Source organism: Calonectris borealis, chromosome 13, assembly GCF_964195595.1.
Source record: "Calonectris borealis chromosome 13, bCalBor7.hap1.2, whole genome shotgun sequence".
Lineage (NCBI taxonomy): Eukaryota > Metazoa > Chordata > Aves > Procellariiformes > Procellariidae > Calonectris > Calonectris borealis.
This window is the reverse complement of record NC_134324.1, coordinates 24,628,350-24,656,137: the sequence shown is the minus strand read 5'-3', so window position 1 is coordinate 24,656,137 and position 27,788 is coordinate 24,628,350. Positions and strand designations below refer to the sequence as shown.

General features: G+C 62.4%; 2 protein-coding genes across 5 annotated transcripts; one reads left to right on the top strand and one right to left on the bottom strand.

The window, feature by feature from the left end:
• The first annotated feature begins 1,895 nt into the window (after positions 1 to 1,895).
• LOC142087890 (diacylglycerol kinase delta-like) lies at positions 1,896 to 18,054 on the top strand. 3 transcript variants are annotated; one of them, XM_075162660.1, is made up of 29 exons: positions 1,896 to 2,087; positions 6,263 to 6,373; positions 6,489 to 6,569; positions 6,778 to 6,882; positions 7,103 to 7,238; positions 7,448 to 7,554; positions 8,012 to 8,137; positions 8,285 to 8,387; positions 10,393 to 10,555; positions 10,652 to 10,760; positions 10,945 to 11,084; positions 11,225 to 11,306; positions 11,784 to 11,875; positions 12,140 to 12,239; positions 12,574 to 12,814; positions 13,119 to 13,220; positions 13,331 to 13,430; positions 13,908 to 14,015; positions 14,582 to 14,678; positions 14,757 to 14,864; positions 15,044 to 15,157; positions 15,311 to 15,445; positions 15,538 to 15,704; positions 15,850 to 15,967; positions 16,056 to 16,142; positions 16,253 to 16,369; positions 16,442 to 16,568; positions 17,070 to 17,200; positions 17,632 to 18,054. In XM_075162660.1, the coding sequence occupies exons 1-29, from the start codon at positions 2,082 to 2,084 to the stop codon at positions 17,704 to 17,706; spliced, it is 3,288 nt and encodes a 1,095-aa protein (XP_075018761.1). In that variant the 5' UTR covers positions 1,896 to 2,081; the 3' UTR covers positions 17,707 to 18,054. The 3 variants fall into 3 exon arrangements, with proteins under 3 accessions (XP_075018761.1, XP_075018762.1, XP_075018763.1); XM_075162661.1 differs by having other exon boundaries at positions 1,897 to 2,087; positions 16,457 to 16,568; XM_075162662.1 differs by having other exon boundaries at positions 1,898 to 2,087; positions 7,106 to 7,238; positions 16,457 to 16,568.
• Positions 18,055 to 18,278: 224 nt separating this feature from the next.
• On the bottom strand, positions 18,279 to 27,706 carry CCNB3 (cyclin B3). Of its 2 annotated transcripts, XM_075162666.1 has the most exons (14): positions 27,617 to 27,706; positions 23,831 to 24,606; positions 22,946 to 23,235; positions 22,188 to 22,306; positions 22,022 to 22,105; positions 21,712 to 21,830; positions 21,134 to 21,215; positions 20,688 to 20,786; positions 20,438 to 20,530; positions 20,036 to 20,173; positions 19,415 to 19,570; positions 18,969 to 19,118; positions 18,648 to 18,778; positions 18,279 to 18,496 (listed from the first exon to the last, which is right to left on the bottom strand). In XM_075162666.1, exons 4-14 carry the CDS (start codon positions 22,278 to 22,280, stop codon positions 18,424 to 18,426), a joined length of 1,218 nt encoding a protein of 405 aa, XP_075018767.1. In that variant the 5' UTR covers positions 22,281 to 22,306; positions 22,946 to 23,235; positions 23,831 to 24,606; positions 27,617 to 27,706; the 3' UTR covers positions 18,279 to 18,423. The 2 variants fall into 2 exon arrangements, with proteins under 2 accessions (XP_075018767.1, XP_075018768.1); XM_075162667.1 differs by lacking the exon at positions 18,969 to 19,118 and having other exon boundaries at positions 18,338 to 18,496.
• Between the last annotated feature and the right edge of the window lie 82 nt (positions 27,707 to 27,788).

Below are 27,788 nucleotides of genomic sequence, written 5' to 3'. Positions count from 1 at the left end.
ACAGGCTCTCCTGGCAGTTGAGCGGAGGCGGGGAGCAATCCGACAGCTCTGCTCTGTTCGGCTCCGGCTGCAAGGAGCTGCAGCGAGCGACTGGTCCTGGGGTGTTTGCACCAGAGCTGGGGGGCTGCAAGCACCAAGGGGGCACAGGGTTGTGCATGCCAGGGATAGGAGCATTGCCCACGGGCTGGGAACAATGTGCACAGCCATGGCGGGCAGGGGCATGGCTTGTCTGCCTTTTAGAAAGGGGGATCATGTTCCTGAATTCCTGGGATACATCACAGCTGCTTGGTGGGGCTGGGGGACCCGCCAGCATCCTCCCTCGGGGGGCTGGAGTATGTCAGTGGGGTTATTGGTACCCCGAGGGACGAGTGCTCCTGGTCCTTGCTGGAGGCACTGGGCACCCCGCAGGCTCAGGGTGCCCCAGGGATGGGGTGAGCGGTGCCTGTGGATGTAGAGGTGTTGGGGCAGCTGCAGGAGGCCTGGTAGGGCGGTGCTGCAGAGCCAGGCTGTGGGGAGAGCTGCCTGCCGAGGGCTGGATCCTGGCCAAAAGACAAGGAAAGCAAGGTAGGGTCCCTGGGGCCAGGCCTGGAAACCTCCTTCCTGCAGCAGGAGGGTGGCGCGTGGCTCCCAGGCAGGGCAGTGCGTCCTCCTGGCTTGACACTGGTGAGCGACTGGAGCATCTCTTGTATGTGGAGAGCTGGGGCTGTTCAGCCTGGAGGGGGGGCTGGGGCTGGGGCGTCCTCAGCGATGTGGATAGATATTTGAAGGGGAGGGTGCAGCAAAGAGGGAACCGGGCTCTTTTCAGTGGTGTCCGCCGGGCACAAATGAAAAAATAGGAAATTGCATCTGAACACAAGAAAACACATTTTCTGCTGTGAGATTGGTCAAACGTTGGCACGGGCTGCCCAGAGAGGCTGCGGAGTCTCCATCTGTGGAGATATTCAGAACCCATGGGTTGAGTATCTCCATGATCCTGGGCAGCTCCAGGTGACCCCCCCTGGGCTCCATCCCAGAGCTTCCTGCCAGCCCCAGCCACGCTGCGGTCCTGGACACCAAAGTCCATCTCCACCCCAGCCGTGCCCTGCGTTGCTCCCAGCCTGGTGGCACATGGCCTGCCGGGGGCTGGCAAGGGGATAGCTGGTCACTGGGTCATCCCCGCAGCGGGACTGTACTGCGGGGCACAGTGACGCTGTCGGGCACCGTCCCTGCTGAGGAGGCTGCAGCAGGATAGGGGAGGCTGGGCTTGCTCTCGTTAATGAGGGCTTGCTGAGCTGGTGCCTGGGGTGTAAAGATAGCCCCAGTGTCGCCAGCCGGATGTTTGTGAGGTTTCTCAGACGTGCTGCCCTCTCCCCGCTCACATTTTCCATTGTGCAAGCGCTGCTCTCGCCCGTCAGTGGCTGGGCAGGGTGGGAGAGCTGTGGCAGTGCCCGCTGGTATGTGGGCGCGAGGGGCAGGGGGGGACTGGCACGGGGTGGGCTGGCGTGGGATGCCTGCTGGCGGGATGCTTGGGGACTGATGTGGCTGTAGATAGGGAAGCACAAGCTCATTTCTAAAAAGCAGCTGAAGGTTGTGACTGCTGGAGGATGAGGTGTAGGGGGGATTGCCCTTCTTCTGGGGGCTCCTTCCCTCATTCCTCTCCTGGTTATCCTCCATTCCTTTTCAATGGTCTGGGCGGTGCCTTGAGGCACCACGTAATGGCGTGTCAGGACCTGTGCCGGACTCTCCTTTCAGGGATCCCCCCAGCACTGGGAAGGGGGTTTTGGGGTCCTGCAATGGCAGCAGGCTACATCCTCGGAGAGCGCGGATGCAGTTGAGCCTGTGGGGTTGTGGCACTCCCTGGGCACTGAGCCCCCCGGCTGCCGGCTCCCGGAAGAGCTCTGCCATATCACAAAGCCTGATAAGGTTTCCAGCTGACTCCAGCCCACAGGGTGCCCAGCAGATGCTGGTGGCCCCTTGGCCGGGCTGTTTGCAGGGCTGCTGGCTCAGGAGGGGGATGAGCTCTGACCCAACCGGACCCTGGCACGTGCCCGGTGGGCTGCTGCATTTGGAGGAGGGTGGCTGCCCGGAATGATGCTGGTGCAATGCAGGTTGGTGCATTGGCGGGTGTTTGGTCCCCTCTCCTCCTCCCTGGGCAAGGCATCATGTTGCCACGGGGCCAAGCAGATCCCATCAGGAGCGGTGTAGGGCTGCAAGCCAGGTGGACAGCCAGTGTGGTGCCCACCAGCCATATGTGCCAGTATTCCTGAGTAACTCAAATTCCTGGCTCTTCTCCAGCAGCTCCTTTACTGTCCAAGCTGATCCCAGCAAGAAAACTCTCCCGCCCCAGCTGTGGTCAAAACTGGCTGCACTACGGGCTCTTCCCGGGGATGGTGGTGGCAGAGCTGGGAGAGTGGGTTGGGGGTTCAAAGCAGCATCCTGGGGCTCTGCCTTCAGGCCGAGGGAAGAGCCAGCATTTCGGGGTGCACCCTGGCCTGGAAGAAGCCCTGCTGGGGTGCGGTCCCGGAGGGAGGCAAACTCCCCTGGGCTGCGCTTCAAGCCCCCTTGCCTGTGCCGAGTACACAGCCAGCCCACGGCATGATGGCCCCTGGGGACCAGCCCGGTCCTGGCAGGGCACATTGCCGGTGGCCGGCCATCCTCCCAGGGCTATTTTTAGCTGTATCTCCTCCAAGGGCCCCTCCAAGGCCCCGGTGCTGCTTGCCCTCCACTACTGTGGCTGAGCTGGAGGTGGCAGTTTCTCTGCAGACCCCGGGTGGTTTTGTTCTTGCCTTCGCCTCCCCACGCTGCGTCTCTGGGACCCCCCCCGGTGCTGGGCACATCCCAGGTGATGCTGATCCCCCCGGGCTGGAGAGAGCAGGGAGGGTCCCCAAGATGGGGCAGGGGAGGGCTGGGGCAGAGCCCCGCAGAGGGGAGTCGGCCTCGGGCTGGTGGCCAGGCAGGTTGCACGTCGCTCTGGGCATCAGCATGCTGCATCGCCGCCTCTATTGCTGGGATGGAGCCAGTGTTGGCTCCACTGTGCCTCCCTGCAGCACTGGCTGGGGCTTTCCAGCCAGAAAAGCTGTGGTTGGTGTGAGCAGAGGGGCTAGGGCTCAGTTCGGGGTGCGGGTGGCACCCCATGCTCGGGGCTGTGCAGCGGCCAGCGCAGAGTTCCCACCCCAGTGGCTGGGGGCTGTCAGTGTCCCTGAAAGCTCTCCAGGAGGAAGAGGCAGCCTGTACCCTGCGCTGCAGGTGCGCGGGTCCTGCTCCTGGGAGCTATAGGGTACCTAGTAGCCACTTGCTACAGAGGATTGTATTATTGTGGTGACCCTGGAGCCCTGGTTGGGGCTGCGGGGAGCCAGCCCAGCAGGGGCAATGCCACCCCGGCACATCCCGCCCACCACTCGCCCCGAGTGCCGGCTTTGCCTTCCCCACCCCTTTCCTGTTTGCAAAGGGGAAACGACAGGCTCGCTCGACGCTGCCCGCTGCAGCATGGCTTCCCACCGCATGGCCAGGTCTGCTGGTGCCCTTGGCCATCAGGTGCCTCCCTTCCTGTCCCTAGTGCCAAAAGCAGGGTGCCAAAAGCAGGGTGCCAAAACCACTGAGCCACTGGGGAGCTGCTCCCAGCACAGGGCAGCACCGTGTGCTCCTGGCAGAGACCCACAGGCAAAAAATCGGGTGTGTGGGGCTGGCTCACCCCAGTGAGACTCTGAAACAGCCCTCTGGCACCCCAGGCAGGGTGGCTCGTATGCCGGCCTGGCAGCGTGGAACAGTTGGTCTCCATGGCTCATTTTGGAGAGGGGACCTGCCTCATTTTCCCCAGGGAAGGGGCTGGCTGGCTGGCCCCACGCTGGCAACACCAGTACTGACTGAACCTGTGCCCCGTCATGTAGCGCTGGGGGTGACGGAGCCTGGACAGCCGGAGGTATAAGGGGTTGTGTGGCAAGATGCTGTGCATGGCAGGATAGAGGGCTTGGGCTTTAGTGCCATGCCTGGGGCTCTCTGGGCATGTTTTGGGAAGCACACAAGGGTGGACATGGGGAGAGGTGCCCCCCATGCTTCTCTGCACCCGCCTTGCTGCCTCACATTGGGTTGCTGGTGATTAGTTAGTCTGCGCTGGGGGGAAACTGAGGCACGCCCCCCCCATCGCTACGGCATGGGTGTTGTAAAACTCTTATGGGTGTCGTGGTAGAGGTGGTGGGGGCTCTGCCTTTCGGGCTCTGCCCTAGCCTGGGGCTGCCATAGTGCTGGCAGCCACATTGCCATCCCCAGAATGGCCAGGACTGACATCCTGGGGCTGGGCGATGCCTTGTTGCCACTGGCTGCCAGGAGAAATTGCTGCAGCAACCGCAGTGGCACGGCTGGGGGTGTTTCAGCTCCGGCCCCTTCGCAGGAGGGAATGCCATGCCCCCGGGCAGCCTTCCTGGCCGTATCCTGCCACCCACATGGCCCTGGAGCCAGGCAGAGCTGAACGCCCGCACCCCGCTGCAGTGCTTGCTCCGGCCCCTGCTGTGATAGCCCCGAGCCACCGTCATGGACCTGCCTCTTCTTCCTCCTTGTCATCACGTTCTCCTGCTCCTCACCATCACGGGCTCCCCCACGCCGCTCCTCGCCGTCACATGCTGCCTGTCCTTCGCAGCAAAAGTGATGACTGCAGCACAGAGCCTGTGCCTGTGTTCGCCACATGCAAACAGGTGTGGTGGAAGTGGCGTTTGTGGCTGGATCCCACCTGGCCGTGGCATGACCCTGCCCTGTCCCCTCCTGATGTGGCGCAGGGACTGCTAGGATGCATGGTTTGTATGTGGATTTGGGGGTCGCAAATGGACCCCTCGTGAAAGGCCGCGCTCCCCTTGCTGGCTGTGTCACAGCCTGGGCTCAGGGCAGCTCTGGGATCACCATCTCCTCTGTGTGCTCTTGCAGCCGAGAGGCCGGGAAAGGGATGTGGTGGGTCCCTGGGTGCTGGCACTGGGGACACCAGGGCTGTTTGAATCTGCACTGACACTGGCAGGCACCACGAGGACCGACCACAGCCAAACCCTGCGCCAGTCCTAGCGGGGGCAAAGCATTGATAGGGAATGATAAAGGCTTAAAATGTCCTTCTCCGAGCTCGGGGCTGCAGGCTGGAAGAGAGCCGGGGACATCCTGGGGGTCTTGGGGAGGGGTCAGGCATTTGAGGCAGTTGAGGCTCGGGGAGTTTTGGCTTCTTTGTGACCTTGGAGGCTCCTGCTACTCCTGGTGCTCTGGCCATCTCATTTGGAGCCGTGGGGCAGTGGGTTAATCCTGAGGCCAGGGGCCAGTGTGTTTGCAGGCTGGTGGGCACCTGGGTGCCACCTCTTGCAGCACACGGGCTGGGCACGGGAGCACAGGGCCCCGGGGCCATGGTTCTCTCACGATGCCCTTGGTGCCTGGTGCTAATTTGCCATTAAATGTGCCTTGTCGTCGTGTGCTGGGATCCGATAACCGCTGTTGCGGCTAATTGCAGAGGAGCAGCTGAATGGGGCTGCCGGCGGTGTTTAAAGAAGATACAATCAAAGATTAGGCAGTGCCAGAGCATCTCTGCCACCCCGCTCGGCACAGGCTCATAGCCGCGTTGCAAACACTAATTAATTGAGCCTTGTAAACACCACTGTGAGGAGGGTAAATATTGGCAGGTGCTGCGGATTGGGGAGGGCAGAGGACGGGCGGCCAGGCTTCAGGGATATGCTGCACTGCAAGGGGATGCTCTGCCTGCCGCGGGCTGCCCTTGGCCCCAGGTTGTCCCCTCCGGGGGGTGTGGGTGCCAGGCAGGGCTGGCCGCATCCTGGCCGTCTGCTCCCCAACCTAGCAAAGAGGCTGGGGCCTCAGTGCCCGGCTAATGCCACCTCCAAGATGCAGTCCTGCTGGCTCTGGGGCATCAGTGTCCCCTCCAAGGGAGCTCTCCCAGCCCCAGCTCTGCCCTTGGCTTCCACAGAGCTGCAGCAGGTCGAGGCTCTCCTGGACACTGTTCTGGGGGATGGGGAGGAGGCAACCAGCAGCAGTGGTCCTGTGCTGCTGGAGACCTCCAACTGCCAGCATTGCCATGCCCGGCAGCATCCCCCAAATCACATAAAGTGCCCAATGCCCAGGGTATGGTGAGTGATGGACATAATTTACCCTGCTACATCCAGCACAGTGTGAACCCCAGAATGTCCCATCTGTGCTCTGGGCACCGCTTAGCTCCTAGGGACTCAGGGCCCAGCGTCACTGGAGGGGGGAGTGGCTTTGGGGGTCCTGGGGGCTGCGGGAGCTCGCGACCCTGTGGTCTCTGCAGAAGAGCGTGAAGGAGGGGCTGTTGCTGAAGCAGACGAGCTCCTTCCAGAGGTGGAAGAGACGATACTTCAAGCTGCGGGGCAGGACACTCTATTACGCCAAGGATGCCAAGGTAGGCTTGGGGTGGGCCTCCAGCATGCTCAGCCAGGGGGGCTTGAGCCTGCAAGCCCAGGCAGGAGCCCAAAATCCCTGCCTGGTGGACTGGGGCTCCGGTTTCTCCCTCGCAGTCCCTGATCTTCGACGAAGTAGACCTGTCCGATGCCAGCGTGGCCGAGACCAGCACCAAGAACATCAACAACAGTTTCACGGTGAGGGAGGTGCGGCGCTACTCGCCGTGCCTCTCCACCTCAGCACCTTGTGGGGAGGCACCACAGAGCTGTGGGGCACCCCGCAGTGTGGCCTCGTGCTGCTGGAGGTGGTGGTGGTGTGCCAGGGTTTGCTGGGGGCTGCTCTCCTGGGGGCTGGCTGGCTGCGGGGTGGCCTTGCAAGGGGACATGGGGACGGTGGCTGTTGCAGGTGATCACACCATTCCGGAAGCTCATCCTATGTGCAGAGAACCGGAAGGAGATGGAGGACTGGATCAGTGCTCTGAAATCTGTCCAGAAGTGGGAGATCCATGAGGTGATGCGGGTGGGGGCTGCGGGGGTGCTTGTCTGTGAGTGGGTACCCCTCAGGAGCCAGGGGTGCCTTTGGCTGCTGGACAGGAGCTGCTGCCCTTGGCGCAGCCCCATGGGGAGGACAGGAGCCGGGAGTGGGGCTGGGGGGACTCAGAGGGTCTAGGAGGGAGGGAGTGCCAGCTGGGGGTCCCAGGCGACTGATAGGGCAGGGCTGTGCCCCCCAGCAGGCCACGCAGTTCAACATGGAGCACTTCTCGGGCATGCACAATTGGTACGCCTGCTCCCATGCCCGCCCCACCTTCTGCAACGTGTGCCGCGAAGCCCTCCCAGGGGTCACCTCCCATGGCCTCTCCTGCGAAGGTCAGTGCCGGGGTCCTGCTGGCAGGTTGGGCTGGGGCCGAGACTGGGGTGGGTGACCCTCTTGGAAGCTGGTCTGGAGCAGGAGGGATGTAGGGTGATGCCCACCAGCTGCCAGGACAGCACTGTCACCAGCCACGGAGGAGTTGGGGACAAGGGCTGCGCACCCCGTGGGGACCGTCCCTGCTCCTCACCTGCTCCCCCCCGCGCAGTCTGCAAGTTCAAGGCACACAAGCGCTGCGCCGTCAGAGCCACCAACAACTGCAAGTGGACGACCCTGGCCTCCATCGGCACCGAAATCATTGAGGATGAGGACGGGGTAAGCAGGGGAGTCCCCACGGGGGACCCTGGCAGGACAGAGCCACCAGTAGAGCTGGCCTTGCTGTGCCCAAATCAGGAGCAGGGGGGACCCTGGCACCCAACTGTCCCCTGCACTATGTGACCTCTGGGCTTGGCTCTGTGGGGACATGGCCTGGGGACACCTCCTCTGCCACCTGGCAACAGGATCCCTATTGCTCTCCAAGTGGGGCCACCCCCAAAAGTTTGCTGGGGACACCCCTGCCGTGCCCCACGCGCTGGCAGCTGCAAGGGGGCCAGGCAGGCAGGAATGAGAGGGCACAGGAGGGGTCCAAGGGCTGCCTTGCCGTGCTGTGGGCCATCATCCCCTGCCCACCTCTTCCGTCGTGCCTGGAGAAGGGGGTGGCCTGTGTCACTGTTCCTCAAGCACACGGGGGCAGCAGGGGTGATGTGCCGTTGGTGACTGCCCCTCTCTGCAGGTGGCCATGCCCCACCAGTGGCTGGAGGGGAACCTGCCTGTCAGCGCGCGCTGCGCTGTCTGCGACCGGACCTGCGGAAGCGTCCGGAGGCTGCAGGACTGGCGGTGTCTCTGGTGCAAGGCTATTGTAAGGATGTGTCCATCCCTGACCCGCCCCCGTGGCACAGACAGCACTGGCCCTCCTGGGTGCATCGCTGGGGAAACTGAGGCTGGGGGCTTTGGTGCTGTGTCCCCTAGCTTTTCTTATGCACATGTCCCGTCCCTGTGTCCCCAGGTTCACAGCGCCTGCAAGGAACTCTTCGGCAAGAGGTGCCCACTGGGCCAGTACAAAGTGTCCATCATCCCGCCGACCGCCTTGAACAGCATCGATTCGGATGGTGAGTCACGGAGGGGACAGGGCTGGGCTGCGGGTGCGGGGGACAGGCTGTTTGGGACAGGGCTCTGAGCTCTCCGAGCTCCTCCGCAGGCTTTGACTTGCGGGACTGTGCCGGCTTTCCTGTGGGGCACCAGGAACACCACTATCAGTAGGCTGGAGAGTCAACGCCCCTCCCTGCCGCATCCTTGGTTGAAGCTGCTTGTTGCCTTGCGTTCTGCCCCAGGGCTGCAGCGGTGCCATGCTTTGGGGTGGCACTTCTTCCCCGCATGTGGCTTCAGTTGCTCCTGCCAGGCTGCCTCTCGTGATGGCCCTGGTCATGGTCCCTCCGTGCTGGGGTCAGCAGTGCCAGCCCTGAGCCCCTGACGTGGGGTGCCCCCTGTTGTACCCCAATGGTTCAGCATCTTGCAGGGCAAGATAAGGCCCTTGCTTGGGTTATTTCTCAGTGTCTGAACCTCAGCTGATTTTTCGGTAGTGCAGAGCACAGCTTCCCCCTGGCGTGGTTGGCTGTGGGGCGCTGGGGGGAGAAGCAATGTGCAGCCTGGGGGGACCCCCCTCCACCGACTCCCTCACCCTCTGCAGAGGGGCTCAGCTGGCCTCCGCTGAGCAAAATCTGTTCTCTTCTGGATATTTCTTTCCTCGTTCTTTAATGATTTTCACTGCTCGGCTCAGCCGGTGGCTCATCTGCTTCTCGTTACTCATCAGGATGCTGTCAGGGTAACCATCACGCGGCTTCTCCTCCGGCTTCAGAGCCACAGCTACTCACGGCTGGCTCCCTGGTAGCATCTCTGCCCTGTCCCTCTCGTGGCAGCCCAGTCAACCGAGGCCGGCGTGGCTGCGGGGCCAGCAGCTGTGACTGCTGCCAAGCCCGACCGGGCTTCGCTACCATGGGAAGCAGCCCAAAGGCCGCAGCCCCCCTCCTCCTGCCGTGCTGTCCCCCCCCAGCATATGGGTGCTGCTGGCAGCAGGCTCTTCCGCGGCAGCCCACGCTCTGACTCAGCAGCCCCCAGTGTTTTGCTATGCCGATCCGCTCCACTCGGCCTGGTTGGGAGTGGGGAGATCGAGTGATGCCCGGGCTGGGCAGCAGTGGGCTGCGGGGATGCTGCTCTCCGTGCGGTGGAGGCACTGGGGCTCCCGGTCGCAGCCCCTGGGGCTCTGGGTGCAATGGCTGTGGGGCCGGTGCCAGCGGCAGCGAGGGCTGATGCTTTTCCTGCTGCAGCATCGCCGGGTCTGGCAAGGGAAGGAGCCAGTGGGCACCGGCCCATGGCCCGGGCTGGCCAAGATGTGCCTGAGGCGGGTGCGGGCTGCGGGCCAGCTATCGATCCTCCTCTGCCTCGGGCACATTTCATTCCCCATCTCATTTCTTTAAAAGCACAGTGCTGGCTGCCAAGCCTCCCGAGGCTTCTGCGTCATTCACACCCACCCCGTCAGAGCCCTCGTAGGAGCAGGCGGCAGAGCTGGGGGTGACAGTACAGCCCCCCAGGGCTGTGGCTGGTCCCCTGTGGTCATGCCGGCTGCCAGTGCCACCCCCGGGAGCACCCCCAGGTGGGAGTGTGCCCCATTCCCCTGTGGTTTTTGTGGGTCGGTCCCAGCTGGGCTGTTGGCACAGCAAGGAACTGACCCTCTTGTGCGCCCACCACCGCTGCCCCTTTTGGAATGGCAGGCTGGGGACACGAGTCAGCTCGGTGACACACTTTGTGGCTGCAGGGACAGTGATGGAACAGGAACCTAACTTGGATCTGCCCCAGTGCTAGCCTTGCCCCTCCCTATCCCCATCCCACCCCATCCCCATTCCCATCCCCATTGCCATCTCTTACTCTTCCTCCTACTCCTCACCATCCCCTGGGCACCCCGATCACTGTCCTTCCTGCCTGGGCCCACCACCCTACGGGTCAGGCACTGCACAGTCAGGGTGTCCACGCGGCCTCTGCTCTCCTAAGGTGTCTCCATCAGTGTCCTTGGGGAGTGGGAGCCGGGGCTGAGGGCTCACGCTTTTGGGCTCGCCGCAGGTTTCTGGAAGGCCACCTGCCCCTCAACCTGCTCCAGCCCTCTCCTGGCCTTTGTCAACTCCAAGAGCGGCGACAACCAGGGCGTCAAGTTTCTGCGCAAGTTCAAGCAGTTCCTCAACCCGGCCCAAGTCTTCGACCTCATGAACGGGGGCCCACACCTGGGGTAAGCGCTGGCCTGCGTGCCCCGGGGTGGCCCTGGTGGGGTCCTAGCAGGCGCCTGGCACAGCCCCCAGCCCCTATCTCCTGTTCCTCCCGCCAGGCTGCGCCTCTTCCAGAAGTTCTCCACCTTCCGGATCCTGGTGTGCGGGGGAGATGGCAGCGTGGGCTGGGTCCTCTCCGAGATCGACGCCCTCGGCCTCCACAAGCAAGTGAGCGCGAGTGCCTGGCATCGCCAGCGCGGGCTGGCACCGTCCCCAACACCAGCACCTGCCGCTGCTGCGAACCCTGCCCTGTGCCCTGGGGTGCTGCGAGCGATGGGCACGGTGGGGTTGGGGGTGTCGCAGGTGCCCTTGAGGGCTGCTCTGACCCCCCCACCTCGTCCCTCTCCCGCAGTGCCAGCTGGGCGTCCTGCCCCTGGGAACCGGCAATGACCTGGCGAGGGTACTGGGCTGGGGCAGCCTGTGTGATGATGACACCCAGCTGCTGCAGATCCTGGAGAAGTTGGAAAGGGCAACCACCAAGATGCTGGACCGGTGAGCATGGCGCAGGGCACGCGCCTCTTTGCTCCCCCCTGCCTCAGCACCTCTCAGGCAGCCTGTCCTCATCCCCTGCCCACATGTCCCTGAGGTGGAGTGCCAGGAGGCGGCAGGCAGCCATGGTCTCTGCTTGGCAGGTGGAGTGTGCTGACCTACGAGGCCCCTAAGCAGTCCCCCCTGGCCGTGAAGGAGGAGGAGAACGGGGACTCCAACATCCAAGTGGGCACCGTTGGGGACTGAGGGCTTGAGATGGGGGAGGGCAGGTGGGGGGCAGGTCCCTGTTCACCTCATCAGCCGATTTGGGGGCATGCAGGGTGGGATCGCACAGGGAGAGGTCATGCTGGGGGTCCCTGGGGACTGGGGCTGCGAGGGGGCTGGCAGCCCGCTGCGAGGGATGAAATGAGTCTGGCAGGTCTCAGCCCAGCATGTGCATTTGGGAGCAGGCAGTGGGGTGAGGGGGAGCTTGCCTGCTACTGGCAGGCTATTTTGGACTCTTCCCTGTGCTCCCCCTCAACCCCTTGCCTCAGTTTCCCTCCTGCTGTGGCTGAGCCTCCCCTCTGCCCCGGGGCCACCCTTGGGGCTGGGGGAGTGGGCTGAGAAGGGCTGTTCATCCCGGGCCAGGGCTGGCCGGGAGAGGCTCCCTCCTGGAGTGGCAGGGTGTTATGGCTCCAGCTGTCCTCCCCTGTCTCTCCCCAGACCCAGATCTCCCACTATGCCGACTCTGTTGCCTTCCACCTGGCCAAGATCCTGGAGTCGGACAAGCACTCAGTGGTGATCTCATCTGCAAAGTAAGGAGCGGGCTGGTGATGGGGGTGCCGGAGCCCCCCCGCTGGGCAGGGGCCATGTCCCCAGGGGTGCTGAGCCCCGCCCCAGGCCAGGCTGTCCCCTGGCTGGCCACCAGCGGCTGCCGGCTGTGCTGGTGCCCAGCAGATAACCCCGGCACTGCCCCTCTGGTGCAGGGGGGCGTTATCCCAGCAGCCCCCCCGGCTGGCATCTGTGCCCGTCTGGTCGTGCCGTGCCCCTCTCCACCCACCTGCTGCTTCCCTCGGCAGGTTCCTCTGCGGCACCATCAATGACTTCGTGGCTGAAGTCGGCCGAGCTTACAAGAGGGCAACAGAAAACAAGCAGGAGGCCGAGATGATGGCGCGGAAGGTGGGTTACAGGGGAGCTGGAGGGCTGGGGTGTGCTGGGTGGCACAGCCCCCGGGCAGTGGAGGGGCTGGCGGGCTCTGCTCCAGTGGCCTGTGCCCTTGCTGTGCATGCATCAGGGTGTGCTGTCCTTGGGGTGCCCAGGCACTTGGGATGTCCTGGCAAGCATGGGGTACTCAGGCACTTGGGGTGCCCAGTCAAGCATGGAGTGCCTAGGCTAAGATAGGGTGCCCTCGTGCTTGGGATGCCCAGGCACTACAGGTGCCCAGGCAAGTACTCAGCACTGGCGGTGGGCAGTGACTTGTGCCAGGGTGCTGAGCGTGGTGGGCGTCCCGCAGTGTGCCATGCTGAATGAGAAGCTGGACTCGCTGGTGCGGGAGCTGAACGAGGAGGCTCAGGCCATCGTGGTCCCTGAGGGAATGGCACAGGCCACCCCTGCCGACACCAAGGACCAGGAGAAAGGCGGCAGCTTTAACCCCAGCCCTGTGCCTCGCATCTTCAAATCCAAGGAGCAGCTCATGCTGCGGGCAAACAGCCTGAAGAAAGCCCTGCGGCAAATCATTGAGCAGGCGGAGAAAGGTGAGGGGGTGGCAGGGGCTGGCAGCTCGCGTGGCACTGCAGCAGCCTGGCGTGGGCTGCAGAGCCACCGCAGCTTGGTGCTGGAGCCGTGCCTTGGTTTCCCCATCTGAATCCTTGCGGTGGCAGCAGTGCTGTGCGATCCAAGGGCATCAGCCCTTCTCTGATGCTTGGCTTAGCTGAGAGAAGTCCCCAACACGGGGAAAATGTGCCACCCTGGGTCCTGCCTGTCTCGAGCCCCCCGGGGAGGGGGCACAGGGCCATGGGGCTGCGCAGGACTCGCTGTCGTGCCCTTCTTTGCATCCAGCTGTGGATGAGCAGAACAAGCAGACCCAAGCCTACCGGGGCAGCGCGGGCCCCAGCAAGAAGGACAGCTCGGAAGAGCTCAACAAGGAGGAGGAGAGGCTCAGTAAGATACCAACGGGGCATGTGGCTTTTTGGGGGGGCATGGGGGTGAGCCGTGGGATGGGCTCAGGGTAAGAACCAGTTCAGCAGCTGCCTCCTCTCCCCCCTGGCCAGGCTCCCGGCGGGAGACAGTGACCTCTGCGTCTTCCTCCATCATCCTGGACAGGCCGGACACCTTCGGCAGCTTGCATTTCCCTGAAGACCCCAGTGCCCTGTGAGTCTGGGGTCCTGCCTGCCCTGGGGCGCCTGGCCCTCTCTTGCTGCCCATCACAGAGCGGGAGCAGAGCTGGGACCACGATGCCTCTTGGAGATGGCTACGGGGGCATCCTCTGCCCACCAGTGTGGCATCCCTGGTGCCCAGCCCTCCCTGGCCTGGTGGTGCCCGCGCTGGGGAAGCCTGCATGTGCCCGGTGCAGGATCTCTTGCTGCCAGCTCCTTGGCCAGCACCATGCCCATGCTGGGAGCTTGGGGCTCCCCCCTCGCCCAGTGCAGGTCCTGGGTGCGCCACGGGTGTCCCACCATGGGGACCGAGGAGGTTCCAGCCATCCCTGCTGGCTTGGGTCAGGCTTCCCAGTGCCAACCCCTCCGGGAGCTCATTGCAGCTCCAGCGGGTTTTATACCCCATCCCCGGGGCCAGCCCAGCCTGTGTGCAGCTGCCTCCTAACTCGCCTGCCTTGTCTGCTGCTTTCAGCCACTTCTCGGAGAAATGCGTCATGAATAACTACTTCGGCATTGGCCTGGATGCAAAGATCTCCCTGGAGTTCAACAACAAACGGGATGAGCACCCCAAGAAGTGCAGGTTGGCTGAAACCCCCTAGATTCCCCCGGGAAAAACGTGTACCCTCCTGGCTCTCTGATGCCCACACCAGGAGGGACCATCAGGATGCCGGGAGCCATGGGGTCGACTCAGGGCTGCTGTGCCTGGCTGGGGACCCCTTCCTGCAGCAGGTTTTCCACCTGCACCCAGTGCCACAGTGCTGGGGTGAGCACCCCTGGGTGGGCGGCAGATTGCAAACACCGCCGGGAAGGGGGGAGGGCTGCTGTGAGGCTCCAGCTGCCGACGCCCCCCAGGTGTGTGAATGGGCACAGGAGGGCTTGGTGGGATTTACCCACTCTGCACCTGGATAGAGGAGACATTGCTGTGCCGGTGTGGAAGGGTGCACCTCTGGGTGCCACAGGCTGCAGCCTGCATCTCCCGGGAGGCAGCGGGCAGCCCCTCTGTTGTGGGCGTGGGGAAACTGAGGGAGGTGCAGGGCCAGCAGTCCAGGATGGCTGGTTCAGCCCAGTGCCCCAGGAGGGCGCGGAGCCTGTGGCAGGCAGGGGGGAGCCCACAGCCCCTCTCACCCAGCCTGCTTCGCCCTGCAGCAGCCGCACCAAGAACATGATGTGGTATGGGGTGCTGGGCACAAAGGAGCTCCTGCAGCGTACCTACAAGAACCTGGAGCAGCGGGTGCAGCTGGAGGTATGGGGCCGGGAGGAACAGGGATGGGCTGGGGGAGTGGCAGTGCAGCGGCCCCCCAGGCTCAGCTCTCTCTTGCAGTGTGATGGGGTGCCCATCTCACTGCCCAGCCTGCAGGGCATCGCTGTCCTCAACATCCCCAGCTACGCCGGGGGCATCAACTTCTGGGGAGGCACCAAGGAGGACAATGTGAGTGCCAATGTCGTGGGGTGGGGAGGGGGGCACGATGTCCTTCCCATGGTCCCACGAAACCTGGGAGCCCTCAGGCAGGGGTCTAGGGTGTCCCTGCTTTGGGCACACATGGGGGAAAAAGCTGGGTCCCAAAACAAGCCCGGTTTGGGGGTCTCACTTGTACTGGTCCTCTACAGAACTTCGGGGCTCCATCCTTTGATGACAAGAAGCTGGAGGTGGTGGCTGTCTTTGGCAGCATCCAGATGGCCGTGTCACGGGTCATCAACCTCCAGCACCATCGCATCGCACAGGTAGGGGCAAAGGACCCTGCGGGACCCTGCGTGGTGCCGGAAAGTTTTTGGGGCACCAGCGGAGCCTGGGAGGCTTTTCAGCCCCGGCACAGCGGCTGAAGCCAGTGGCGCAGTGCCAGCTGTGATGCCAACCTGAGGCTGTCCGCCCCACAGTGCCGCATGGTGAAGATCACCATTCGGGGGGATGAGGGCGTCCCTGTGCAGGTGGATGGAGAAGCCTGGATCCAGCCGCCTGGCATCATCAAGATCCAGCACAAGAACCGAGCCCAGATGCTGACAAGGGACAGGGTGAGCTCGGGGTTGCCCAGCCCGTGCAGTGGGGCTGTGCTGGGGCACGGGGAGGTGTGACAGGCTGAGGGGGCCATCTCCGTCCCCCGCAGGCATTTGAAAGCACCCTCAAGTCCTGGGAGGACAAGCAGAAGGGGGAGAGCTACCGAGCGGCCGCCCGGCCGCGGCTCAGCTCCCAACAGTCCATGGAGTACCTGACCGAGGAGGAGAGCAGCCTCTTGCAGCAGGTCTCACAGGTTGCCGAGACTCTCATTGCCAGGTGAGGCTGCGGGATGGGGAATGTGGTGGGCATGGGGAGCGGTGGAGCTTCTCTGTGGCCACCCAGAGCTACAGGGGTTTCCTAGTCTCGTGCTGCCTGTCCAGCCCGGGGGAGTCCCGGCAGCTCCAGCCCCTCTCACCCGCAGGATCCACGAGGCAGCAAAGGCTCACAAAGCCGTGGAGCAGGAGCTGGCACACGCTGTCAACACCAGCTCCCTGGCGCTGAGCGAAGCCCTCTCCAACAAAGCTGCTGGCACCTCGGAGGTGAGCTAGGGCTGGGGGTGCAAGGCAACCTTCGCCTGGCCGCCCTGGGGCCCTGCCACTCAAGGGGTCACCCCTCCATGCCCCCCAGTTTCTCAGCAGGAACACGGCTGTGGAGGTAGTGCTGAGCATCAAGGAGCTGTACGCCGAGACCAGGGCATTCCTGGAAGGGAAGGCGGTGAGTCAGGGGCCGGAGAGCACCCTGAGCCCCCCACAGAGGGGCCTGTGCCCTCGGCTGGCACCTCTGGGGGTGGCAGCAGGGCTGGGGATGGTCCCTGTCCCCCACAGCTGGACTCGCCGCAGGAGGAGGAGGCGCTGCACGGCCCCCTGAGCGTGCTGGGCCAGGAGCTGCAGAGGCTGCTGGACATCCACTGGCTGGGGCCCATTGCCCACCCCGCTGAGGAGGTGGGTGCACAAGGACCGGGGTGGGGCATAGCCCACCAGGTGGCCCCAGGGGGGCTGTAGCACCCCGCTCAGCCTGGCTTCTCACAGGAAAGCACCGGCAGTGCCAACAAGGGCAGCTTCAAGCTTCGCCTCAACATCCCCAAGCCCAGGAAGGACAAGGACAAGGTGCAAAAGCAGAAGACCAACAGTGTGCTCCCAGGTAAAGTAGGCGGCACGCCAGGGTGGGAAACGGGCATAGCCCACACTGGTAGGGACCGCCACCTGCTGACCTATCCATCGGCCTCCTCTCCTGGGCGTGCTGTGGAGGGACCTTCTGGGAGGGGGACAGGGGATGTCACCTTTGTCACCAACAGCCCCTTAGAGCTTAATTTTTCTGCTAATGGACATGCAGAGCCCCCTGGCACCATTGCAAGGGGGAAAAGGGGGCTGTGGTACAGCTCAGCCCTTCGGGCAAGTCCCTGCCCAGGGCTGGGGGTCTTGTCAAGGGGAAGAAGCTTGGATGTTCCATAAGTAAGCTAAGGAGAGGAGAAACCTCTCCAGCCTAAGTCTGCTGTGGCCTCTGGCTCTGCCAGAGCTGGGGGTGGGAGGGGGAGATGCTGGCTGCAGCCTGCTGCCACCACTGCCCTCGGCTGCCTGCCCTGCGACATCTGGCTGCCTCTGTGGGGGCCTAGTTCACTTCTGTGGTTTTCCTCCCTGCTAGCGGACAAGTGGGGCTCCGAGGAGGTGGCAGCTTGGCTGGAAGCACTCGGTTTAGGGGAGTACAGAGACATTTTTGTCCGGCATGACATCCAGGGCTCTGAGTTGATCCTGCTGGAGAGGAGAGACCTGAAGGTACAACCTCCCTTGTGCCCCCCTGAGGGACCCAGTCCCGGGGAGCACGGTGCCCTCCATACCTCCTCTCCCCATCTCTGGGGGAGGGGGCAAAGCAGGTGCTCACCCTGCACCTGGCCCCAGCCCCGCAGGGCTGGACTTGCGCCACTTGTTTAGCTTGCACGCAGGGGCTGGAAGCTGGCCCCCCAGCTTGCAAGGCTCTGTACGCCTGCCCAAAGCAGAATCAACAGCACCATGCCCTCTCCTGCCCCCAGGCATGGGGACATGCTTGCAAGAGGACAGAGGTCTCCTAGCAAGGACCATGCGCTGGCATGGAGAGCATGGGGAGCTGGGCTTTGCAGCCTTGTCCTCCACCCCACAGCTTCCCTGCCATGAGAGCTGAGGGCTGGCCCCCTCTGAGCACATCAGCTCCCCTTCTCTCCTTTCTGCAGGACCTGGGGATCACCAAAGTGGGCCACGTGAAGAGAATCCTCCAGGCCATTAAAGAGCTCAGCAACCCTCCCTAGGCCGGCAGTGGGGCAGCAGCCCAGCCCACACACTGGGTGCTGCTCCTAGGGACTAGGGGTCAGGCAGGGGGGCTCCAGGTCCCTGCTGTGCTCCATGTGTGTGGAGGCCACTGCTTGCCTTGCTTTGTCTGTCCCCTGGTGTCCCTGGAGCTGCTGCTTCTCCCTGAGCCTGTGGAGCTGGAAACACTAAAGCAGAGGTCTAGCCCCGTGACTCCCAGTCCAGCCCACGGCAGGGTCACTACAGGAGCTTGGGCTGCCATATGTGCACCCAAGCTGGGGGCAAAGCAAAGATCCCCCTTCCCCGTGTGGGTATTTAAGCTGTGTAAATATTTGGAGAAAAGATACTCATTGCTGCTGCTTGTGTAGTGTCGTTGCTTAGGGGAAGGGGAGGGGTGTGGGGAGGGTGATGGGGACCTGGCCCCTTCACCCCTCATCTTCCTGCTGTCACCCCTTCCTGCTCCCCTTCATGTACCCCCCCGCCCCAACACAGCAAGGGCAACCACAGCTCAGGGGCTCAGTGTAATCTCCACCACCATCCCCTACCCCTGTCCCAGCAGCCACCACCAGCATGTAAGACAAACAGTATTTTATTGACAGCTCCACATGACTTTTTTTCCCGCCCCCCTCCCCTCCAGTTAAAATTGCTATTATTTATGTACATAGTGCTCCCGTGTCAGAGAGCACCCGGCTATTTACAGGCTATTTACAGAGACAGGGCTAGCAGCTCTTCAGTATCTCCTCCAGCTTAAGCATGTCCATGGGGGTGACTTTGGCAACCTCAAAGAAGACCCTGGAAGGAACCATGTTGGCTTAGAGCTCAGCCACAGCCCTGACACCCATCCACCAGGGCCCCCCCGACCTCTGCAGCACCCAAGGGTGCATGCTGGTGGTGCCACCCTCTGCAGAGGGGCAGGCCTGAGGCAGAGCCCGATGATGCTCACCTGTGTGAATACTTGGTGCGCACGGCCTTCAGCTTGTCATGGGGCTGGTACGTGAGCAGGAAATTCAGCCTCTTCACCAGGGGATGCAGGTCCTGGGAGCAGTACCCGCTGTAGTACTCCAGCGTGGGGGTCTGCAGAGGAACAGTGGGGCTGAGCTGGGTCCTCTCAGCGACAGTACAGCCATTATCTCCCCTCTCCAGCCCCCCAAATCTAAGCATAGCCCCAGAGCATCACCCCTGCACACCAGTCCATCCACTCCTGCACCCCCGTGGTGCCTCCCAGGGTGCCTTGGTCAGGACAGCAGGTCAGGCAGGCGCTTACCCAGCCACCAAGGTTCTTCATGGTGAGTGCCAGCAGCAGGCAGCTGGCAGCCAGCTTGGAGGGGCTCTCCCGGGCGTAGTCATACTCCTGCAGGGTCATCTCACAGAGGAAGCGGGCTAGCGTCAGTGTCTCCATGGTGGCACGGGCACACTACAGCCGGGCAGGCAGGAAAAGGCTCAGTCTTTCAAGCAACGCTGCTCCGCCTCCCCCAACCTTTTTGGGATCTAGAGTGCTGCCCCTGGGGCACAGGACACAGCTCCCACACGCCCAGCCTGCCACAGACCAGCATCCTCACCCCTCAACCCTGTTGGGGGGGCCTAGCCAAACCCTCCTTGCTGCCAGCTGGGAGCCCAGGGCCCTGGGAATGCACATCACTACCCCGGGGAGCCAATACAAGGGGTGCCTGGAGGCACCTTGACACCAGCCCACCCTCCTGTGGCACCCACCTTGGCAAAGCGTCGCAGGAACCGGTAGGGGATGGGGATGTTGATGTCAAACTTGAGGGTGCTGAGGATGCTCATTTCCATAGCAATGAGCTCTTCCCGCTTGTAGGCATCATCACAGATGTAGAGGAAGTCATCCACGCATGGTGGGCACCGCTCCTGCCGGGGCACAACTGCTCTGCTTAGCACCCTAATGGGTGTTCCTGTGAACACTCAGGAAATCCTACCAGTCTGCAGGCCCTCTAAGTATTCATGCCCTGCCAGACCCTGAAAGGACTGTTACAACACCCAGGGAGGCTTGTGTGTTGTCTATACTGCCCCAGCCCTTGGCTATAACTCCAAGCCTTGCTTGCGTGAGGTGAACTCAGGTGTCCTGGTGGTCTCTGCAGAGCAGAGAGGTGCCAGATCTCCACTGACGCCAGGAGACAAGATCCAGCCCACCAGGACTGCATTCGCAGCCCTTGGGATAGGAAGGGGTAACACGAGGACAGACATGACTCCCCAGCAGCTCTCAAGGCAGTGGCCTGTCACCGCAGGGACCTGGCCTTCTTCAATAACCCATGGCGACCAGAGAGCTAGAGCCCCCTCTGCCCCAGCACCCCAAGACAGTGCACGAGGAGTCACCTCAAATTTGGAGGCGATGAGGATGGCAGTGGAGCCGATGAGCTGCAGCTTGTCCCTCATGCTCACCACCTCCACCAGGTAGTGGTCCACCAGCTTCACAGCCAGGTAGAGCGTCTCGTGGTTCAGCTCAAAGTTCTCCTGCAAGGATGCGGGCAGGGGGGCAGGAGTGGGTATCAGGCAGAAGCTAGGCCCACCTGGTTCCCTCACATGGGCCAGAGGTGCCCGCAGAGCCAGGCTCGGAGGGATGGATGCAGGCTCATGCCCAGCCTGGGGAGGGGGAAGATCAGTTCTGCACTGGGGACACTTGCAGGAGCCTCTGCCAGCATACTGAGGTCCCACACGCCAAAGGCAGGGTGGAGGCTGCTCTGCAGAAGGCCATGCCCCCTCCCCATGCCCACGTACCTGCACCTCCACCATCCAGTCCACTAGGATGGCACGCATGTCCCCGCTGATGTCTGGCTGCTTCTCCATGTAGTCGGGGAGCACGAATTTCTCCTGCCGAGGTACCAGCTGTCAGGGGCTTGCTGGACACCACCACTCTCAAACAAGGCCCCCGCCAGGTGCTCAGAGCCTCTGGGCAGCAAGTAGCCCTGCCCATACGGTCACCCCTTCCCCAGACAGGGCTGCCACCCCCTGGCCAGGCATCACCCACCTCTCTTCCCCGCATGTATTCGAAGATCTCCTTGGCATACTCCGCATTGGCGTAGGGGTCACCCAGCTGCTCCTTGTCTATGTTCTCCACTGCTGGTACCTGGTGGGAAGGAGGCGGCAGTGGTAAGGGGGAGGCCCCGAGCCCTGCGGGTGCTGGTCACCCCTTCAGGGCAAGGCTGCTGCACATCTGCACCCCCTTCCCCATCTGCCCCCATCACCCTGCAGCCCCCACCCCACTCTTTCCCATGGGAGAGGGAAGGAAGGGGGGGGGGGGTTTACCCCCCTCCCCTGCTTCCCATCACACTGGCCTGAGTATCTCTGAGGTCCAAAGCACTGCCTGATGCCCCAATATCACCAGCAGCAACCACAGACCAGCACCGTCAGGATGAGACTGGGGGCCAGGCTGCAGCCTAGGGTCCCTGCCCTCTCCTCGGAGGGCTTCAGTACCTGTGCAGGCACCGGCTCCTCTGGCACAGGATCCTCCTTGAGCTCTGCAGGAGCCTCTGTTGGGGGAGTTTTCTTCATTGACCTGGACAGGACAAGAGTATAAATCATTGCTGGGAGGTCCTGGCTGAAAGGGGTTCTCCAGAGCCCCTTGATGCTAAAATATCCCCATAAAGACTCTTAGAACCGTTTAGATTGGAAAAGACCTTTAACACCATCAAGTCCAACTGTTAACCTAGCACTGCCAAGTCCACCACTAAACCATGTCCTTAAGTGCCACATTTACACATCTTTTAAATACCTGCAGGGATGGTGACTCAACCACTTCCCTGGGCAGCCTGTTGCAATGCTTGATAACGCTTTTGGTGAAGAAATTTTTCCTAATATCCAATCTAAACCTCCCCAGTGCAACTTGAGGCTGTTTTATCTACTGTCTGCCCTCCCCATCTGCTCATGGTGTCTATCACTCAAAGGAAGCCCCCACCACTACTTGTTCTTTCCCATGGGACAGGTTTGCAGGTACTGGCCCTGCAGTGTCTCCTGTGCCCCCGTCCCTGTCCCCACCTCCCCTGGCTACTCACTTTTTCAGGTTGATCTCATTGTTCTTGGCCACCCCCAGGGCAGCATGGGCCCTCTGTGCCTTGTGTGGTGCCACTTTCACGGCCTCTTTCTTCCCTGCCACCACCTGGTTCTTGTGAGCCTGTTTGGGTGAAATGGAGGTATACAGAGGTGCACAGAGGGAAGCGAGGTGTGCCCTGCAGGCAGACCTCTCCTCCTGCTGACAGGGCATGGGACACCCCCCACTCTGCATGCTGGAGGGGATACCCAGCCCCACTCTCATGGGGGGCTCACAGGGGGCACCAAAGCCCCCACCCCCACAGAAGTACTCACATTGGTGATGTCCCCAAACGCCGACCTCTTCTTGGGCCCACCCTGGGGTGAGGATGGAGACCTCTTGGCCTGACAGCTCTCCTCCTGCAATAGAGGCTGTTAGAAGATGGGGGGCCAGCTGACCCACAGGAGCCCCCCACACCCCTTTGCCCGGCTCAGGACTCACCTTGTCAGGGTTGGCATTCTCTGCAGCAGGGCCCACCTTGCCTGCTCGGGACTGCTTGGTGCTCAGCATCTTGGCGTTGCGTGGCAACGGCATCCTCTCCCTTGGCCTCTACGAGCAAGCTGGGAGCAAGGCAGGGCTTGATGCGGGCAGCTGCCTGCCCCCAGGGACACCCTCAAGGGCTAGGGGCAGAACCATGGAGCACTTGTCCCTCTTGGGGGGGGTAGTGCAGCAGGGACAGACCCCAACCCCCTCCCTGAGCAGGCAGATGGTGCCCTGAGGCAACCCCCAGGGAGGGTGCAGGTCTGGCTAGGGGTGCGGGGAAGGGCTGGTGTGCTCCTCCCAGGGGACATGGGGACATGGAGCCCCTCGACCCCCACCAAAAGCCCCCGCTCGGAGCAGGGGGCGGAGGGGCAGCTCCCAGCACCCCAGGGAAGGATGTAAGGGCTCCCACTCCCTTACACCACCACCCCCAACACCAGGCGGGTATGCGGGCTCAGGGGTACCTCCGCACCCCAGGGGAGCAGGACCCCCAGGAGAGGGGTCTCCACCCCTGCCCTCCCCCGGGGCACTGGGGAACGGGCCTATAGGAGGGGATACCGAGCCCACGGCGGGGGTCGGTACTCTCGGGGGAGGGAAGAGCCAAGCCTTCAGGGGACCCCCACTCATCAGACACCCACCCCAAGTGGGGGCCCCACTCCCCTGCGTTCATCCCCTCGGCCCCCGGGGGCCCCTTGAAGGTCCCAGGGGCCCCCACTCACCTGCGCCGCCGCCCCACGGCCGGCCCCGGCTCTTTTGAAAGTAGCAGTTCGGTAGCGGCCGGCCAGCACTGGCGGAGCCTCGCCCAATCAGAGCGCGGGGCGGTGCCAGACGGTGGCCAATCGGTGAGCGGGTAGGCATGCGTTGCTAAGGTGCAGGGCGGCAGGGTTTAAAATTCAGCTCCAGCGGCCAATGGAAGAGAGGATTTGCGGCGGGGGCGGGCCGGGCCGGCTGACCGGGGCGGGCGGTGATTGGTGGGACGGGTTGCCGTTTAAATCCGTCTCGCGGGGGCCTGTGGGGAGGGTGTCATGGCGGTCAGCGGGCTGGGTTTGGTGCCGGTGGAGCGCCTCAGCGCCTCCACCACCCCCTATCACGCCCTGGTGGGACCCGGAGCGCCAGGGGAGCAGCGCCGGCTCTCCCGCCCTTCATGGGGGGGATGGAGCGACCTCCACAGGCCTCTGGGCCTAGCGCTCCCCGGCAAGGGCTTCGGCCCTGGCCTGCTGCCCGCTTCCTCCGCCCGCAGCCAGAGCTGTGGGTCACCCCTTTGACCCCCGGACACCGGGGCTGCCCTTTCTCACCGGGTTGGGGGTCTTTGGTTTGGGGGGCAGGGTGTGCCCCCGGGCTGGCCGTGCAGCTCTTGTGATCTGCTGTCGCAGATGAGTGATACAGATCGCTTAAAGAACGCTGTCAAAAGGATCATTAAAAGTGGTTTTAACACAATGTCATCCAAGTGCGATTTAACGAAGTTCGATGGCAAGGTTCGCTCTGTCACTGTACCGCACAATCATTTGAACAATGATTCAAAACAACCAAGGCAGAGTCAAAGTTAGCAAGGCACAAATCAGAGTTTGTTAAGCGCAAGGTTATGTGCGATACCGGTCGCTTACCAAAGATCTGCTGTTGGTGAGAGGTCTTTCTGCCTCGAGGAGCAACCTTGAGGGCGTCCCAGCTCAAGGGGAGATCACCACCACGCAGCCAGCTGCTGAGCAGGGAAAGCTCAAAGAAGGCTCACTCAGGTTGTCATACTTATGGAATAAAGTGGTTGGCTTGTAGTCAAATTACATGCGATGGGAAAGGTATGGATGAAACTCCTTGTACCCTCAACTTTCTTTGTTCCTTGATAAATGAGTCTTGGAAAAGCCACCCGCTTTTCATGTGTTAATTGCATGATCGGTGTTCCAAGCTCATACGCATGGATGCTCACTGTGTCACTCTGCTCCTCTGTGGGTTTTCAGAGAGCAGATTGGAACTAGAGAAGTTCTTGGCCTGTTTATGGCTTAGGACTTTACCTCCTTTGGAGCCTGAACCAAACTACCGTGAGTTTGGTTAAGGGGTCAAGTGCATCCGTCACACCCGGCCAGGCAGGGATGGCACCACCAGCCACCAGTTCATCCCTGTTGGTTGAGCTCTGAGGGCTACAACCCGCTGCTGCAGACACAGCCTCAAACGGGGCATGAACGGGTCCTGTTTAACATACTGGCCAGGGAGAAAGCCCCTTGCCCCAAAAAACCCTTGCAGCATGGCTGGGGGAAAGGGTCTGTCCCTCTTGCCTCCTCCCCTGCCCTCTGCTCCTGCCTGCTGGGCTTGGGGGACTCAGGAGGGTCCATCCTGGGCTCTTCCAGCAGCTCAGTTGCTCTCAGAGGGTCCACCTGCTTCTCATCCCCTGCCGAGATCACAAAGAGGGGGGGGTTTGACCTCCCCAGTGAGGACCCCCCAGCCAGTCACGCCCACCCCCGCCAGCATCTCATTTTCTGGAAGAAGGATGGAAGCATTAACATCCGTGTCACAGCTGGCCATGACAAGTACCTGGGGGAGCAGGGGTGGCAGAGGCAACTCCCGCCTGCAGCCCCGGGGTGGAAGGGACCTGCCCCATACCCATTGCCTGAGCTCAACTGGAGGATGCTGAGCTGGGCTGGTGGGGGCAAAAGGTGGCTCCGAGGGCAGGAGCTGCCCTGCCTGTGTGGGTTGGTTCTCGCTGGGCAGCCGCTGACCTGGCACTGTCTGAGCTGCTCCCGTGGTCCTCGAGGCTTTGGAGATGCTCTGACCTGATCCCCATTCCCTTAGGGACTGGGATGGTGGGTGGCACATGTGCCACCTGTTGTGCAGAGGCCCCTTCCCCTCTCCAGCTGTTGGGGGCTTTTAGCACTGCCCAAGCTTGAGGCTCAAAGGAAACCGCCCCCAGTCGAGGTAAGCTCAGCAGAGCTCAGCGCTGCAGCAGAGGAGAGCTTCCCCCAGCTGGCAGATTCCCAGCAAAACCTTCCAGATTCCTACGTTTAACCCAAGGAAATCCTTTGGGATAATCCACACCCACATGCCGCTGTTGCCGGTGGAGCTGATGAACTCCTTGCTAGGGAAACATCCCAGTGCCAGCTTCCGAGGGGACTTAAACCTGCTGCCCAAGGGACATGTGGGCAGGATCCGGCCTTTCTCCTTGCTAACAGGCAGGGCAACTCGGGCCGCATACAAGCAGCTCTGCCACGTCTCTAGCAGAAAGACCTGGGGCTACTGACAGCCAGGAGCAGCAGAACAGCTTTGGGGTGCGGCATGGCCGAGGGGTGCTCGCAGGGCCGGCAGGGGTTTAAACCTGGATCCCACAAATCTCAGGTACCTTCAGTCCTCAAAACTGGTCAGGGCTGCTGTGGCTCCAGCCCATCTTGTTTCCTCCTTGCCACTTGTCCTCTCCAGCCCCAGCTCCCCTGGTGCCGCCACTGCCGTCCCTGAGGTTTGCTTGCCATCAGTCTGGGATCCTTGTGGGATCCAGGTGTCTGCCTTTCCTTGCGCGTGTTGGGGCAGTGCACACTCCAGCCAAAAATACGAGTCAGGTGCATACCCGCCAGGCAGAGCTGAGAGACATCCCACTGCTGATGGAAACACGGTGCATCGGCCTGTAGGATAAGATCCCCAGCCAAAAACCCCATCCAAGTCTGCCTGCAGCTCTGCGGGGGCTTGGGCGAGCTGCCCGCTTTGGGATGGGTCTGTGTCTGCCTGTCCTGCCCAGGCTTGGCAGGGGGAAGCCGGCTTTTCCAGTCCCCACGGCGCTGCTGTGCTGGCTCTCCTCAGGAGGCTCTTGGGAAGCCCAGCCCCACTGCAGGGGCTGCGGATCGCACCACATGTGCCGAAATCCCACCTGGCCATTGAAGGCTACTGGAGGAAAGATGGGGGGAGCAAGAAGTGGACCCTGCAAGGTGAACACCATGGATCTGCAGCAGGAGCTGTCCAAGCATGGAGGCAAGTTTGTGGTCTCAGTCCTGCCCGTCATCTAAGGATGCTGGGGGCCGGTTTGAGGTGAGAGTCCCCCAAATTCTCCTTGGGCTCTGGCATCCCTCAGCAAACCCTGAAATCAGGCAGGATGACAGTCCTTACCCCCCCTCATTGGAGCAGGAGTGCAAGGGTGCTGCATTGCCATGGCACCCGGCTCTGCACCGGGAGAGCATCCACCGCGGAGCACAGCACGGCTCTGGCCGCAGAGATGGGGCAGTGCCTCCCTGGCCCCCAGCAGACCACCAATGCCAGCCGCTGGATTAAGGGGTGCACTGACATCCCCCACAGCCTTTTCTTGCCGCACCCAGCCCAGGCACTTCACGTGTGGTGACGGATGGAAAAACAGACCCTGCTACGTGCTAGCTCAAGAGCATCGGTGCCTGGAGTGTCCCTATCATGAGAAGAGCCGGGTCGTTGCTTCCATCCAGCCCCTTCCCACAGCACTGCAGAGTCCACGCGGCCTTTTGGAGCTGGAGCAACCCCCAGACCCAGCCCGGCTCCCTGGCACTGTGGGACTGCTGAGAAGCCCCTCTGCATGGCACATGGGGATGTTTGCTCCAGGATTGCTTACCAGACAGCCTCAGGCTCAAGAGGAGGAGCAAGGGCAGGGAAGCGTCGTTCATGGGATCCACACGGACTGCTTTTCCCCCATTTCTCTTCCCCAGGCTAAAACCTTTCCCATGCTAAAACAGGCCCAACTTGTTGCTCCCCATGGCCCAGTGCCAGAAACACTGGCAGGAGGCAAGGACCTGATCCGCACAGGGAGGGCTGAGCTTTGCTGCTTCCTTTTTCCTCCCTTTTCACTATTAAAGGCAGAGGTCAGGAAGGGATGTTGTGTCTATGAGCTGTTGCATTTATTTATTGGAAAAAGCCCCAGCAAGTTAACCCTGGGGCTCTCCTGCCAGTGGGGGAAGCATGAAGGAAAGCGCAGAGCAACACAGGGTGACAGAGCTCCCAAATGCCCGCAGGGAGATAAGAGCCAGTGCCATGCCAAGCTGCTGGCTGTCCCAGCCCGGGAGTGCAGCTCCCTGGGGGTACCGGGGCTGCAAGGCACGGGACATGGTAGGGCTGTGCTGGGTGATGCTCGCAGCACTCTCCCACCCGCTCTGCCTGCATCCTTGCCACGCCCTGGCCATTTCTGCGTCTCTGCTGCCGGCATGCTGCCCGAGCGCTGGGGAGTGTTTGCAGCACCGGGGTTGGAAGCCAGCACCCAAGAAGAAACAGGAGCAAACAGCCTGGAAAGGCTCAGAGTGGACTCGGCGTGGCTGAGCAAGGTTAAGTACTAGAGCCAGCCGATGCGAGATGAGAATGGGGAGGTTAGCTTAGGGTTAGAGGCGTGTTTGTGGCAAAGGAGCCAGTGGCCCCGTGAGCCATCCCTCAGCCGCTCATCACACCGAGGGACCGCATCTTACCCCCGGGTTAGCCGTTTCCAGGCTGGTGGAGCAGTGGGTTGATGGCCACACTGAGGCTGCCATGGCCCTGCTGCCACTCAGGATGCCCACTCACCCCGAGCAGCCCAAGCTCTTGTGTCTCTCTGATGTCAGATCCCACTTAGCCTCTGCCCCCTGCTGCTCTCTGGCCGTT

What these genes read in the sequence shown, in the direction of transcription:
- CCNB3 (XM_075162666.1), bottom strand. Translation starts at nt 22,280, where the DNA reads ATGCCGTTGCCACGCAACGCCAAGATGCTGAGCACCAAGCAGTCCCGA. An exon ending in AGAATGCCAACCCTGACAAG is followed by an intron (nt 22,106 to 22,187) that starts GTGAGTCCTGAG and finishes CCTCTATTGCAG; the next exon opens with GAGGAGAGCTGTCAGGCCAA. An exon ending in CGCACCAAGTATTCACACAG is followed by an intron (nt 18,497 to 18,647) that starts GTGAGCATCATC and finishes GGTTCCTTCCAG; the next exon opens with GGTCTTCTTTGAGGTTGCCA.
- LOC142087890 (XM_075162660.1), top strand. An exon ending in AGATGCTGACAAGGGACAGG is followed by an intron (nt 15,446 to 15,537) that starts GTGAGCTCGGGG and finishes CGTCCCCCGCAG; the next exon opens with GCATTTGAAAGCACCCTCAA. An exon ending in TTGCCCACCCCGCTGAGGAG is followed by an intron (nt 16,370 to 16,441) that starts GTGGGTGCACAA and finishes CACCCCGCTCAG; the next exon opens with CCTGGCTTCTCACAGGAAAG.